General features: G+C 38.4%; 1 protein-coding gene across 1 annotated transcript; it reads left to right on the top strand.

Moving 5' to 3' along the window:
• Positions 1–11,265: 11,265 nt before the first annotated feature.
• LOC104723556 (terpenoid synthase 1) lies at positions 11,266–15,733 on the top strand. Its single transcript, XM_087479923.1, has 7 exons — positions 11,266–11,536; positions 11,640–11,919; positions 12,034–12,418; positions 12,507–12,680; positions 14,699–14,840; positions 14,941–15,189; positions 15,272–15,733. Exons 1-7 carry the CDS (start codon positions 11,288–11,290, stop codon positions 15,566–15,568), a joined length of 1,776 nt encoding a protein of 591 aa, XP_087336049.1. The 5' UTR covers positions 11,266–11,287; the 3' UTR covers positions 15,569–15,733.
• Positions 15,734–15,942: the final 209 nt, after the last annotated feature.

A 15,942-nucleotide genomic window follows, 5' to 3' on the forward strand; every position in this document is an offset into this window, starting at 1 on the left:
ATCATTATCTCTTGTAAAGACAGATCTATTGAGAATATAGTTGAACAACAATACATAATTATATACAAAAGCACATCAATCATTAATTCCTTCTATAATATAATTAATATTTTCTGGATTGGTTATAGTTTTTTTTATAGAATTATTATTTGTTTTTCTGACTTTTCAAAATTTGATACTCATGTAATCATCCATTTAACTTTGAGGCAAAGCTGAAAATTACATGTCTTCAAAAATTGATTTAATCAGTAATTTCTTTTCAAACTCCGTCTATATTTTCAAAGGAACTGTTTGATAGAAATACCCCAGATATGTCAAAAAGAAAAGGATGTTAATGCATAATAATATCTAATTTGATACTCATGTAATCATCCATTTTAAGTGATGTTTAAGGTTATTACACATAAACTAAAAAAAATATATAATTTACATCTTTTCTATAAAAACACCATTAATAAAATGAATTTAACCAATAAAAAATATCTTGTAAAATATGATCTGTATTTAATATTTATATAGAAAATTGAAAACATAACTTAAAATGAAACAATTTTTTTTAGCTAAAACATCATTAAAATATTATTATATAAAGTTTGACGTCAAAGTTACTAATTAACAAGATCGTGACACGTGTCAATTGTATCATTCAGATGTTGACACATGTCAATTCTAAATTTATTAAAAATTTTAAAAATGTAAAAATTCAAAACCTACCATAAAAAGGTTCTATATAAAAGTAAAATAGAGAAAATAAAACCAAATTTTATTTAAAATCTTTTAAAGAAAAAAACCTTTGTAAACTTCCAAATGTAAAACAAAAAAATTGTTTTTAAAAGACAATTATAAAAAAATTATAAAATTTAAATAGCTTTAAAATTTAGAAGAGATCATTACAAAGACAATTGTATCATTCAGATGTTGACACATGTTATTCTAAATATATTAAAATTTTTAAAAATATAAAAATTCAAAACCTACCGTAAAAAGGTTATATATAAAAGTAAAATAGGAAAAAGAAAACCTAATTTTATTTAAAATATTTTAAAGAAAAAAAAACCTTTGTAAATTTCCAAATGTAAAACAAAATTTTTGTTTTAAAAGGCAATTATAAAAAAAATATAAAATTTAAATATCTTTAAAATTTAGAGAAGATCATTACAAGGAAATTATATATATATATATATATCATAAAATTCAAAATTATAGTATTGTTTACTTATTTTAATTTTAAGTTGCTAATTTTACAAGAAAATAGATTACTTTTTATATAATATAAAAAATGATTGTGAAAATTATACAATTAATTACTGTTTCTAAAAAATATAAATACTCACCTTTACATAAAGAAAAAGATCGTTGAAGTAAAAAAATAAAATAAAAAAATAGATTGTCTCATATTTTTTTTCACCAATCAAATAATTTATTCAAAAAGACTGCTATTGTAATATATAAAATAGGAGTATGTAAAATTAACATATTTGTTTTTGTAACTATAAAAATTTTAAAGTGAAGAGACATATAATAGGTTATTTAATGTGTTCATAGAGAAAATTTGTTGGTAGTAGTAAAGACTAAAGAGTATATGTTAACAGTAAAATAAATTTGTGTGTACAAATACACTTTTAGTGGTAATATAGATAGTAGATTTGTAAATGGATATACATTAGTGTATTATAGCAAAAAAAAAACACAATTATTTTCTGTAAATTAAAGTTTATCTCTTTACTTTTATACTTTTTTTTTTACTTACAAAAAGAATTAAATATATATATTCTTTGGTAAATTTAATTTGATTTTAATAACTTTGAACTTATCTACAACTATTTTCTTTAACTAAAAGTGTATCTATTTACTTTTATTTTTTTACCAAAAAATAAATAAAAAGAAAATTATTTGGTTAGTTGCCCAAGCTGGAGGAAAGCTGATGCGAGCACCGGTCGTCTCGCGGTACGGACAGAAAGTCGCGTCTTCGGGCCGATCAGTGTAGAGGCAACTTTCCTCGGGCCAAACGTTGTTGAATGGCTTTAGAGGACAAACAAACGACGGAAACGAGTTTTGGTGAAGAATAAATGAGTGGAACACGAGATCGAAAGATAGTCACAACTTCGGGCGTACGGACGGTCTGATGCGGTAGCGGTTCAGAACGACCGTCGAGGTTGGGAAGCGGCTAGCGAACCAAGGGATGGTTCTACTAGGAGGAATGGGAGCGAGGGTGGATTGAATGACGGCACGCGAGTGATAGATCTACTCGTGATACGGTTGGACTAGAAGATTACGAACCCGGTTCGTGAATCGACTAGGGTTTCTCGATAGTGAGTCCCAGACTTTGACTAAAGAGAGAAGTGAGACAAGAAAAAAAGAATCGCTCTTCGAGAAATTATATTTATTCAAGTCTGCGTTTTACAATAGAGAGAAGGGTTTAAATAGTGTGAGGGTTTAGAGGGAACCTAGCACACGCGTACTTGCTATGGTCTGCACACGTTTTCCCTTAACGTGTTTCCTTTGATGGAGAACACGTCGCCCTCTAAAATGGTTTAAACAGAACCACACACGTCACACTAACGTTACAAAAGAAAGTTCTAGACAAAGTTCAAAACGCATAGCTTAAGTAAAGATAACACGTCCTTAGGCTTAGACGCGGGAACCACGTCATTGGCTTCAAAACGTGGAGGTTTGCGTTAAGAATCGTCGCCTCATTAAAACCTTCTCCGGTAAACCTCGTGGGACAAACCTGGAGTAAGGAAAAAGAGTACGGATCATGATCCTAACAACTTGGTCGCCTTCATCCTTGGGTAAGGATGAAGGCCGTGCGAACGGTCTCCACTTGAACTGCTTTGGCCGGGTCGTCTCTTTGAACAAATGCTTGCACGAACCGGTCGATCTTCTGTCTTGCGGCCTTGGACGAGCTCTTGGATTGCGTAGTAGCTCCCGAAGTGATTGTTGGTGCGTTGGCTGGCTGTTGTCCTGCGAGTGGTGCAAGTGTCTCGGTCACGTCCTGGGAGTCCTGGTCCGGTACGAGCGTTCCTGGCTGCGTGTCCGGTTCCGTGCTCACATCATTCCCTCTCTCTTGAGAAGGTTTAGTCCCCAAAACTTCTTTGTCGTCGCTGGTGTCAAACGGAACAAGATCAGTAACGTTGAATGAGGTCGAAGTATTGTACTCACCTGGCAGTTCAAGGCGGTAGGCGTTGTCGTTGATCTTCTCGATGACTCGGAAGGGTCCATCGCCATGCGGGCTAAGCTTGTCCTTCCTCTTTTGTGCGAACCGCTCCAGCCTTAGGTGCAGCCAAACCCAATCTCCCGGCTTGAAAAGCATAGGTTTTTGTCCGCGGTTCAAGAAACGTGCATATTGTTCAGTCCTCCTCTCCATGTTTGCTCGAACCTCCTCATGAAGCTTCTTGACTAACTCGGCTCTTGCGGCTCCGTCTTGACTCTCGACCTCGTCCGGTGGTAACGATAGTAGATCCATCGGCGTAAGAGGTTTAAATCCGTACGCGATCTTGAATTGCGATTTCTTGGTGGCCGAGTGAACGGCTTGATTATATGCGAACTCGATGAGTGGGATGCACTCTAACCATGATCCTTTGTTGCTTGCGATCGCTGTCCGAAGTAAGGCTCCAATAGATCGGTTCACAACTTTGATCTGGCCGTCGGTGTACGGATGTGCGGCGGTAGAGTACAGCAGCTTGGTGCTAAGCTTCTTCCATAAGGTCCGCCAGAAATGGCCAAGGAACTTCGGGTCTTGGTCAGAATAATGGTTTGTGGTACACCATGGAGTCGGATCACTTGACTAAAGAACAGGTCAGCCAATTGCACCGCATCGTGGCTCTTGTTACACGGAATGAAATGCGCCATCTCGGAGAACCGATCAACCATGGCCATAAAATTGTCCTTTTTGTGTAAGGGTGGTAAGCCGAGCAAAATCCATCGAAAGGTCGATCCAAGGTCCAGTCGAAACCGGCAGTGGTGTGTACAGGCCGTGTAGGTGGGTAGTTGACTTGGACGCACGACACACCATGCATTGACCACAATGTTTCTCAACCATGCTTCGCATCTTTGGCCAATAGAAGTGTTCTTGGAGCACGGCCAAAGTCTTCGTAATACCAAAATGTCCGGACAGGCTTCCACTATGCGCTTCTCGGATCAACAACTCTCGAATAGAGCCGATGGGGATGCAAAGACGTCGGCCCCGGAACAGATAGCCTCCGTACACGTAAAACTCGGTGAACGTGCCTTTACCATGGTTCTTGAAACAATCTCCGAACTCAGCGTCGTTGGCGTACGCTTCTTTGATGCTCTTGAACCCCAACACTTTGGCGTCCATGGCAGTGATCAGGGTGTGTCTTCGTGACAAAGCGTCGGCGACGATGTTTTCTTTGCCCTTCTTGTATTTGATCACGTAGGGAAAAGACTCAATGAACTCCAGCCATTTAGCGTGCCTCCTCTTGAGATTGGTCTGACCGCGCAAATGCTTCAAGGTCTTGTGATCCGCGTGAATCACAAACTCCCGGGCCAAAAGATAGTGCTGCCAGGTCTCCATGGCATAGACCAAAGCGTACAGCTCCTTATCATATGTAGGGTAGTTGAGAGTGGCTCCGCTTAGTTTCTTACTGAAATAGGCCACCGGTTTGCCACCTTGTGTGAGAACCGCTCCTATGCCTACGCCGGACGCATCATACTCTACTTCAAAAGTTTTGTTGAAGTTGGGTAGGACGAGTAGGGGAGCTTGGGTGAGACGCCTTTTAAGCTCCTTGAAGGCTCGTTCTTGATCCTCTTCCCATTTGAACTCCTGGTTCTTCTTGATCACAGTGGTAAGAGGCGCCGCGATCGTACTAAAATCTTTCACGAACCAGCGGTAGAAACTGGCGAGGCCGTGAAAGGATCAGACATGTGAAATGCTGGTAGGAGTGGGCCATTCCTCGATGGCTCGAATCTTCTCGCCGTCCACCTTGAGTCCCTTTTCACTAACAACAAAACCTAGGAAGACTAGTTCATTAGTAGCAAAGATGCACTTTTTCAAGTTAGCGTACAATTGCTCTTCGCGGAGAGTGTTTAAAACATATTCGAGATGCACAACATGATCATATAGGCAAGAACTATAAACAAGGATATCATCAAAGTAAACCACAACAAAATTGTTGATATAAGCCCTCAAAACATGGTTCATCAATCGCATGAAGGTAGAAGGTGCATTAGATAAACCGAATGGCATTATCAACGATTCGTACAAACCTTGCTTGGTTTTGAATGCGGTTTTCCATTTGTCCCCTTCCTTCATTCTCACTTGGTGGTACCTGCTTTTCAGATCAATCTTTGAGAAAATGCTCGAACCACTCAACTCGTCTAGCATGTCGTCTAGCCTCGGTATAGGGTGCCGGTATTTGATCGTGATGTTGTTCACGGCCCGACAAATCGACGCACATACGCCAGGTTCCATCTTTCTTCGGTACGAGTAGGACAGGAACGGCACACGGACTAAGGCTCTCTCGAACATAGCCTTGGGACATGATTCGGCCAGTTATCGCTCTAACTCCTTGATTTCATCTGGGTTGACTCGGTACGCAGGACGGTTCGGTAATTGAGCTCCAGGAACTAGATCAATCTGATGTTCAATTCCTCAGATTGGTAGTAGGCCTTCGGGCAGTTCGTCCGGGAACACGTCCGCAAAGCGTCGAAGAATGTGTCGGATAACGTCCGGTAGTGCGTCAGCCAAGTTTTCAATCCCTTCAACCAACAAATCTCTAAAAACCATCGATAAAATTTGGTTGGAGTCCTTAAGGGACTTTTTAACATCACCAGATTGAATTAAAAAGTTCATTTTAGAGTCTGAATCCTTAGACAATTTAGATTGCATTTCATGAACTTGTGTGGGACTCAACGGTTTTAAGCAAATACGCTTATTATCATGCACAAATGAGTATTGGTTGGTGTGGCCGCAGTGAGAGGTCCTTTTGTCAAACTTCCATGGACGCCCCTAAAGGAGGTGGCTAGGTTGCATTGGCACCACATCACACAAGACTTGGTCTTTATAAGGACTCACACTGAACGGAACCGTGACTTGTTCTTTGACATGAATCACAGTTTTTTCATTCAACCATTTGAGTTTATAGGGTTTCAGGTGGTTTGTGGTGTTAAGGGACAATTTTTTGACTATGTAAGAACTTGCAACATTAGTGCAATATCCACCATCGATGATCAACCCACAAACCCTCCCACTTACAGTGCAACACATATGGAAAATGTTGTCTCGCTGATTCGAGTCCGTCTCCAGGTTGGTGCTGAGGATACGTCGGATCATCAAAAGTTTTCCAACCTCCGGTTGAGCTACGGCCTCCTCCAAGTCCGCTTCGGCTTAATCGTTCTCTTCGGCCGCCTCTCCTTCGGACTCGAGCTATGTGGACTCAGTAATGATCATGTTCCAGGTGTTCAGACATTCTCGTGCATAGTGGCCTCGACCTTAGCACTTGTAACAAATAATGTCCCGGCTTCGAACGTCATTGGTCGTTCGTGGATCTTGACGATTATCACTGGCCGGCTCCTTCGATTTGAACCTCGAGTCAACATTGGTCGTTTTCGGCTTCTCTTGTGGCCGGTTGGAGGTTGAAGCGTTCGGTGACCAGTTTGGCACTCCCTGAGCTCTGGTTTGGTTTGTAGCGGTGACCTTCTTTTTGATCTAGGATTCAATTTGCACCGCTAGGTGCAATAACTCTTCGAACCCTTGGTAAGGTTGTCGCTCGACCTTTCGTGCGATTCGATCTTGTAAACCGTCAAGGAACTGCGCCATGAGGGACTCCTCGGTGTCTTCTACTTGGAGTCGGTTACTTAGGTGCTCGAACTCCTCGAAGTACTCTTCAACGGACCGCGAACCTGGAGTGAGTCTCCTAAATTTCTTTTGGAGCTCTCGATGATAGAACGGTGGAACGTATCGTCTCCTCATCACGGCTTTCATGACCTCCCATGTAGCAATCGGTTGGTCATGGTTGCGGTGTTGTTCGGCCGCTAAGCGATCCCACCATGTAAGCGCGTAGTCAGTGAATTGGGCCACAACATAAGTGATCTTGCGAAGCTCCGGATAGTTGTGATAGGAGTCAAGGTGGTCCATTCGGCTCTCTTAGTCGAGGTAGGCCTCCGGGTCAGATTTTCTGGCAAAGGTTGGTGCCGTCATTTTATGACCAGGTTCGTTAGGCCGTGGTGCGTCCTCGTACTGATCATCGCGTCCATGCCGTCGCCTCAGACGTGGTTCATAGTCTTCGTCGGATTGGTTGCTTTGTTCCGGCTCTTGTCGTTGGCGCCGCATGGGCAATGGGTCTTCCCTTGCGGGATTTGCAAGTTCAAGACGTGTCATTCGCTCGGCCAGACGTTCTATGCCGTTGCGAAGGGCCGTCAAGGTGGCGCCGATCTCTGGTGGAGGTAAAGGAATCTCCGGTGGATGTTGTTTCGCCATGGTGCTTGTACGAACGGTCAATGGTGACGTAGCTCAGTCCGTACACGTTGCGCTGTCCGATCGATCTTAAACCTCGTTGAAACAAAAACGAATATTCGTGAGTATATTACATTCAATGGACAACAACTAAGATATTTCTTTGGCCAAGACAATGATTGATGACAGCGATGCAAAAGTAAACCTATGACTAATCAAAAGCAAAAGCAAAAGCGATACACGACAAACTTTTTTGGGACCACAACACAATCGCAAAAGCAAATACTAAACTTTATCGATCTAAGAACACGATGAACAAACAATAGCCTAAAAGATCTATCAACGATACTACGCATAAAACAAATTAAACCAAACGTTCTAACGAAGCAAGAGAAAAGCAAACGAGGCTACTAGAAACACTCAAGATTCAAACTTTAAACAAATAAAAGCGAGTTCTGGGTTCAGAAAGATACAACCTTTAGGTAGAACCTTTTAGCTCTGATACCAGCTGATGCGAGCACCGGTCGTCTCGCGGTACAGACAGAAAGCCGCGTCCTCGGGCCGATCAGTGTAGAGGCAACTTTCCTCGGGCCAAACGTTGTTGAATGGCTTTAGAGGACAAACAAACGACGGAAACGAGTTTTGATGAAGAACAAACGAGTGGAACACGAGATCGAAAGATGGTCACAACTTCGAGTGTACGAACGGTCCGATGCGGTAGCGGTTCGGAACGGCTGTCAAGGTTGGGAAGCGGCTAGCAAACCAAGGGATGGTTCCACTAGGAGGAATGGGAGCAAGGGTGGATTGAATGACGACACGCGAGTGATGGCTCTACTTGTGATACGGTCGGACTAGAAGATTACGAACCTGGTTCGTGAATCGACTAGGGTTTCTCGATAGTGAGTCCCAAACTTTGACTAAAGAGAGAAATGAGACAAGAAACAAAGAATCGCTCTTTGGGAAATTATATTAATTCAAGTCTGCGTTTTACAATAGAGAGAAGGGTGTAAATAGTGTGAGGGTTTAAAGGGAACCTAGGACACGCGGACTCGGTATGGTCCGCACACGTTTGCGCTTGACGTGTTTCCTTTATTGGAGAACATGTCGCCCTCTAAAGTGGTTTAAACAGAACCACACACGTCACACTACTCTAACGTTACAAAAGAAAGTTCTAGACAAAGTTCAAAACGCATAGCTTAAGTAAAGATAACACGTCCTTAGGCTTAGACGCGGGAACTACGTCATTGGCTTCAAAACGTGGAGGTTTGCGTTAGGACTCGTCGCCTCATTAAAACATTCTCCGGTAAACCTCGTGGGACAAACCCAGAGTAAGGAAAAAGAGTACGGGTCATGATCCTAACGACTTGGTCGCCTTCATCCTTGGGTAAGGGTGAAGGCGGTGCGAACGGTCTCCACTTGAACTGCTTTGGCCGGGTCGTCTCCTTGAAAAAATGCTTGCACGAACCGGTCGATCTTCTGTCTTGCGGCCTTGGACGAGCTCTTGGATTGCGTAGTAGCTCCCGGAGTGATCCTTGGTGTGTTGGCCGGCTGTTGTCCCGCGAGTGGTGCAAGTGTCTCGGTCACGTCCTAGGCGTCCTGGTCCGGTACGAGCGTTCCTGGCTCCGTGTCCGGTCCCGTGCTCACATCAAAAGGGGTTTACAAAAGAAATTTCAGAGATAAGACAATGCGAAGCACGGGCAAGACAATCTGCCTTCGTATTTGATGCACGCGGGATCGAAAAAATAAAGAATAGTGGGAAGGACTCCAATGAGTTAAACTCATCGAGCAGGTTGAAGAAGGACTACTAATCTTCAGGGGATTGTACCATAGTGTATAACTCAGCACAATCAGTCTCGAAATGTTGACAAGCGATTCCTGCAGCACATATTCTCTCCATGACCCACAACAACGCTTCTAACTCCGGATGTAGGGGAGAGGGGCTCTGTCTTAGACACTTGGCCCCCATTAACAAGGTTCTCTCTTCACCAACGCAACATCACCAGCCCAATCCTGAATGCACATTGGTTGTTTTCCAAGAACCATCAATCTTATAACCAGGTGAAGAAACCTGGATATCCCAAAACGGAGATGAAGCTGACATGACCGCTGTAAAAGAGAGCGCCTCTTCCCAGGCTAACTTATCGCCCAAAGCCTGAGCAATTATATCATTCGCCTCGATCTCTAAACCTTGAAAAACTTTATTATAGCTTTCCAGATTGCCCATAAAATCTATGGTAATTGAAGAAGTTGATCAGGATCACCCTGTTGAGAGGAACCCCTCCAGAAAACAAAATCCAAATTCGAGTACACCGACTCATTTGGAAAACCCTCTGACGTGACTGGAGTCGGAGATAAATCCTAAACTTCACACGAGCGAGGGCTTTCAAAGAAAACATGATTAATAGTCTCAACTGCAAAGTCGCACCTTTTACACCAAATATCACATTGGACACCTCGGTGTATCTATTTACTTTTATAGATAGTTTTTACTTACTAAAAATATTTATTTTATATTCTTTATTAAATTTAATTTTATTTTAAAAACTCTAAATTCACCCATCGGGCGTATCCTAATCTAGTGTAATAGTTAGTGTCTTTTTTTTGGTAGCAAGTGGATAATAATGCCAAAACAAAAACATGTTAATGTCTTTTTTCTCTCTCTCTTTTTTTTTTTTTTATATTATAGTGTCACCTAGCCTCTCTCTCTAAAAAAACATAAAAACCCTCTACCTTCTCTCTAGCCAAAAAATCGCCGCCACCGCTTAGGTTGACCGGCTCCGGTGGCTTCTTCAGCATCGGAGTCGGGTTTCTTCTTTTATTTTGTCTTTGCTTCCTTCTTTTATCGGCACATCCATCTTTTTTCTTCCAACGGCATTAGATCTATAATTTTTAAGCTTCGATCTTCCTAACCTTGGGTTCAGCTTCTTGGCTTTTTTTTTCTCCGTCAAGTTTAGCTTCAGATCTGGCCGTTTTCATGGCTGAGGCAGTCTCCAACTACTACTTCACTGCCTCTGATGAAGAATCTTCACCAACGCAGATCGAGATCTCCTTCCTGTTTTTAAAGAGTCTTTCTTGCTGAGTGGTCTCTAGGCTTTGGTAGTGTCTCACCGCCCCCGGTAGCTCCTCTTTGAAGCAACATAAAGGGTCGCACGGCATGCTCATTCGGTTCTAACTAGTGGTAAAGGAGATTCTTGCAAGTTAACTTATTGTGTGTTTTTTCTTGTCTCAGATTTGTTTTAATTGTCTTCATAAAATTTAGGTTTTAATTTTTCTTATTTTTGGATCTCTTGATTCTGTTCCGGGAAGTGAATGGATATTGTATAATCTGTCTGTCTGGGTTGTTTCCTCTTAGTTCACCTTGTTTGGTCTTAATCACCGGGAGGGTCTTGTACTCATTGGCTTAAGTCTCCGGAAAGATTAATTTATTTGTCCGTCTTTATATTTTACTTTGAAGTTATTATCAATAAATCATTCAGACGAAAAAAAAGTCCTTTTTATAGTGTTTTTTTTTTTTTTTTTTTTGTAGCAAGTGGATGATAATGCAAAACAAAGAGTAGTTTATGACTCTATGTAGAAGTCAAAATAAATACTGTATTAGTTGTACTTTCCAAAAAAAGTCGAAAGAACGACATTATTTTAATTAATAAAGACAAATTTGAAGGTGGGTTTGATATCGATAGAAAGACGCAGGTAACTCAATAATACAATCTGTGGAAAAAAGAACAAAAATAAATGACAAGATAAACTCTTAACCATAGTTAAGTTACATATACGGGTAACTTAGCATGCATCTAACTTGGATTAACTTGATAATAAGTGCCTATAAGTTTGGTGATGAAAATGGTCGATTCCTTATCATTAGTGCTAAACATGGAAGGCATAGTAGCTTTTGGACCAAAACATGGATCTATACCCTCTCTTAGTTTCCCTACCAACTTATTTTCGTCATGCAAACTCTCTAGCTTTCCCCAAAAGTTATTTCCGGGTAAGCATGTAAAGCTTGTTTGCGTGAAGGCCACTGCCACTCCGACTGATGATCAAGGTTTTAATCGAAAGTTCAAGAAGTTGCCACCTTCGAAATGGGGTCATCATTTCCTCTCTGCTCAAGTCGATGTCTCGGTGAGTCTATATAACACACACACACACACACTCATATATATATATATATATATATATATATATGTGGGTAAAGGAACGATGAAACAAATGATCTTATTGTTAGGAAATGAATGGCCTTGCGCAAGAGATCGAGATCCTAAAGTTGAAAGTAGGGGAGATGCTCATGTTTTCTTCGAAAAGCGTTGAGTCGACCAAGAAGAGAATCCTTCTTATATATATGCTTCTGAGCCTTGGTGTAGCATTCCACTTCAAAGATGAGATTGAGGAGATTCTAGAAGAGAGTTTTGGAAAGATAAATGAGATGATAGCAGATGAAGATGATTTATATACGACTTCCACCATGTTTTGGGTGTTCAGAACATACGGTTACAACATGTCTTCCGGTAAAAATTCTCTAGCTAGCTATATATACTTGTCATGATCGAGATTTTAATTTGCAATCTTCTTTTTCATTGATCATATATGTATTATGACAAGATGTGTCTATTGACAAACAGGCGTTTTCAAGAGATTCAAGGGGGAGAATGAAAAGTTTAATAAGGAATATTCTTTAATCGGTGAAGTCAAGGGTACGGTGAGCTTGTATGAAGCTTCTCAATTGAGGACGATGAGAGATGATATCTTGGACGAAGCGTTAAGCTTCACGACAAGCAACTTGGAGTCGTTAGCTATAGCCGGATCAAGTTCTCCCCATATTTTAATGCGTATACGAAATGCTCTTTGCATGCCTCAGCACTACAATGCAGAAATGGTATTCGCGAGGGAATACATTTCTTTCTATGAACAAGAAGAAGATCACAACAAGATGCTACTCAGATTTGCTAAGATCAATTTCAAGCTCTTGCAGCTAAACTGGATACAAGAACTGGAATCCCTAAGCATGTATTATTCAAGATTTTTTTGCGCTTCTAGCTATGTTTTTTGCCATACAAGTTGACGACAATAGTCATTATATTGACATGTTTTGCAGATGGTGGAAGCAGCAAGACCTTGCATCTAAACTCCCACCTTACTTCAGGGATAGGTTGACCGAGTGCTATTTATTAGCATTAATTGTACATTACGAGCCACAGTTTTCACGTGGTAGAGTTGCACTAGCTAAGATCAACACAGTCCTTACCCTTGTTGATGACACGTGTGACAGGTATGGTAATGTTTCTGAACTTGCAGCTCTTGTTCATTGCGTGGAAAGGTAACATGTTCCAACACTTTCTTGTAACAAACGAGTATCCCCTTCTTACATGAGAAAAATCTCTAAGCCAACCCATGAAAAAATCCTAGTGCAATATAGAGATCCTAAATTCCTAATTAATGAAATAAAATTCACTGATTACTTTACCACTTGACCATGACTCCATATAGTCATATACCATATCACTATCTTTTAAGGGCATCTCCATAGGGGGAACTATTTTAGGTGTTCTTAGAGTAAAAATATTATGAAAATAATGTAAGATCATTAGTTAAGATCTTTTGTTAAGAAGTTAGTTATTGGGAGAACATGTTTAAGATCATAAGATTTAATAATATAATATTCTTAAATATATTACAATTATAAAAACTTATAAAATAACATTTAAATTGCAAACTTATAAAATTTTTACTAAAATTCAAAATACAATACCAAAATTTTATGAAACAAAAAAACATTGTAAATAAAATTAAAAAAAAAACAAACAAACATATTACTTAATTAAGTAAACACACAAACATTTTATTTAATTAAACACACAAACAAACATTTTATTTTTTTCTTTCTTTGCAAAAAATCTCGGCCAATCACGTGAAGCCACGACCAATAAGAACTGAGCTTAAATCAGTTCTTATTCAAGATCAAAAAAATTGTTCTTAGGCCATTATTCATTATTTTACTAATTTTTTTGGGCTTAGAACCAGAGCCGGCGCTGAGTTTATAAAGGCCACAAGCCCCAAAATAATTAAGGCTGAATTTAAAAGGTTGGTTTAAAAGGTTAAATTGTACTGGAGGCTAGAGTGCATGAGTTTTAAAACCGTTCTTTTTTAAGTTACCAAATATAAATTATCACAAAATAGAATATTGGTCCATTTGACATGTATCAACCCGCCAATGTAAAAATTAAGACAAACATTTTTTTCATAGATTGAGTAATATATATTTGTTTTTAAAAATTCAAATCACAACATATGCGGAAAATTTTTTGTATATTTATTAATCATATAAATGAAAGTTCCAAACAATTTGTAAATAAAATAAATAGAAAAAGATGATAGGAGAATCATAATTTAAAATCTTAATAAAAATTTTGAAATCTAGTTATTAAAACAAAATTTATTGTCTACTACTCTACTTGGATATAAAATCTTAGTTTTGAAATTCTGATTGGTTTATATTTTTTAAGAAAATATTTAGTAATTTTTGTCCATAATTTATTAGAGAGAAAAATAATTTTTTATTAACTAATAATTATCTGTATTTTTAAAAAAATCTTAGCTGTTAATTTTTATTTTTATTTTTTTCAAGTACAAGTTAGTTTTGATTTGAGTAAATTTTTTTTTAATTTTTCTAGATTTTTTTATTTTTATCTGCAACATGTTTTATCTTTAACTAATTATATTTAATTAATTAATCTTAATTAAACTTTTCTAATGGCAATTGAATGTAATTTTTTACATATTTTAAGATTAGTTTCATATTTGTACTTCTCAATTAATATAGTAGGATTATCAGATTAAATCTGTTAAAAAATGTATGAATTATTATTTACTATATTGATTTATCAATAAAAGCTTAAATATTTTAAAGTCCGCGTAATCACGCAGGTCATCTAGTATGAAGTAAGTTGTTTTGTTTTGTTTTGTTTATGTTAATTAATTTACAAGTTAAGTAAATGATCTAGCATTAGGAAACATTATCCTTCTTAGGTTTGTTTCATAAGATGTTGTAGAAAAAAACGCAGATCTCAATAAATTATATTATTATTTTTAAAACAAAAAAAATTAACACTAAGACATCATTTATATATATCAAAGTAAAAACATGATAACAAATGATCAAAAGAACATGGAAAAAAAATAATATATCAAACATTTGATATAATATATATATATAGAATAGAGAGAGCTGTAATTATATACAATGAATATATTTTCCGTATAATTAAAAATCTCAGTATAAATGTACAGATGGGATCCAGATTATGTAGAAAATTTACCAGATTATATGAAAATCGTCTTCAAGTTTGCTTGGAATACTTTCAAAGAGTGCGAAAGTGCAGGCAGGTTGGACGAGGGATTTTCATATAGTGTGCAAGTTGCACTCGAAGAGGTAGTGTACATAAAATTACAACCATCCAAATATCTTAATATCAAAATCATTAAATTAATTGATGTTGTTTAACATTCTTTTGTATGATCCGCATAAGCAGTTCAAGATATACTTGAGATCCCTCTTTAGCTTTACCAACTGGGAAAAAGGAGACGTGGTGCCTACATTTGATGAGTTTTTGGAGATTGGGGGAGTCGAAGTAACAATGTATATAAGTATAGCAAGCAGTTTTATGGGGTTGGAGAAAATATCTAGGGAACAAGGTTATGAATGGCTAAAATCAAGACCAAAATTCGTTGAGGCTCAGGCTAAAAAGGCTCGTCTAATGAATGACATGGCCGGCTTTGAGGTAACAAAAATTACATGATCTCTTGTTTGTTTAGTGATTAAGACATAATTAGTAATGCTAATGCACATATGGTACCTAACAGAGTGACATGAGCAGAGGGTATGATGTTAATGCCATCATGTACTATATGAAGCAACACAAAGTCACCGAGGAGGAAACATTCACAAAGCTTCAGAAAATGGTTAGGGACTTGGATAAAACAGTGAACGATGAGATATTGAAGACAACAAAGAGTGTGCCACGACAAGCCCTTAAGCGGGCTATTATATTTGGAAAAATACTAGACTTTACTTATAGGTCTGGTGAAGAATACACTCATCCCGAAGGAAGATACAAGGATCATATCACATCTTTGTTTGTCAAGCTTATTAGCATTTGAAATAATAATACTTGGTATTTATGATATATGTCTGTCTTTTTCAATAACAAAATTTGTGGCGAACATGTCTCCCACAAATTTGTGAAATTCACATCATTTCCCCGCTACATATATGTTTGTAACAAAATCACAAACTAAATTTATAATGAATTTATAATTGACTAATTTGCGGTAATCCGGGTTGGCACTTTGGAACACTACTATACATCATTTGCAGACTAAAACAATTTTTATAAAATGAACGTCAGGACATATTGTCTTCACTAAAGAGATCACTCTATCCAACTTGGTTCTTCTATGTATGATTCTCCTCTACACACACCTTTTAAAAATTTGGTTTTACGCACTATTCACTGATTCCGACAGTATACGGA

Source organism: Camelina sativa, chromosome 12 (genome assembly GCF_030686135.1).
Source record: "Camelina sativa cultivar CO46 ecotype springtype chromosome 12, ASM3068613v1".
NCBI lineage: Eukaryota > Viridiplantae > Streptophyta > Magnoliopsida > Brassicales > Brassicaceae > Camelina > Camelina sativa.

Coding starts and splice junctions, on each gene's coding strand:
- LOC104723556 (XM_087479923.1), top strand. CDS start 11,288: ATGGAAGGCATAGTAGCTTTTGGACCAAAACATGGATCTATACCCTCT. Junction 14,841..14,940: donor TGCAAGTTGCACTCGAAGAG/GTAGTGTACATA, acceptor CCGCATAAGCAG/TTCAAGATATACTTGAGATC. Junction 15,190..15,271: donor ATGACATGGCCGGCTTTGAG/GTAACAAAAATT, acceptor GGTACCTAACAG/AGTGACATGAGCAGAGGGTA.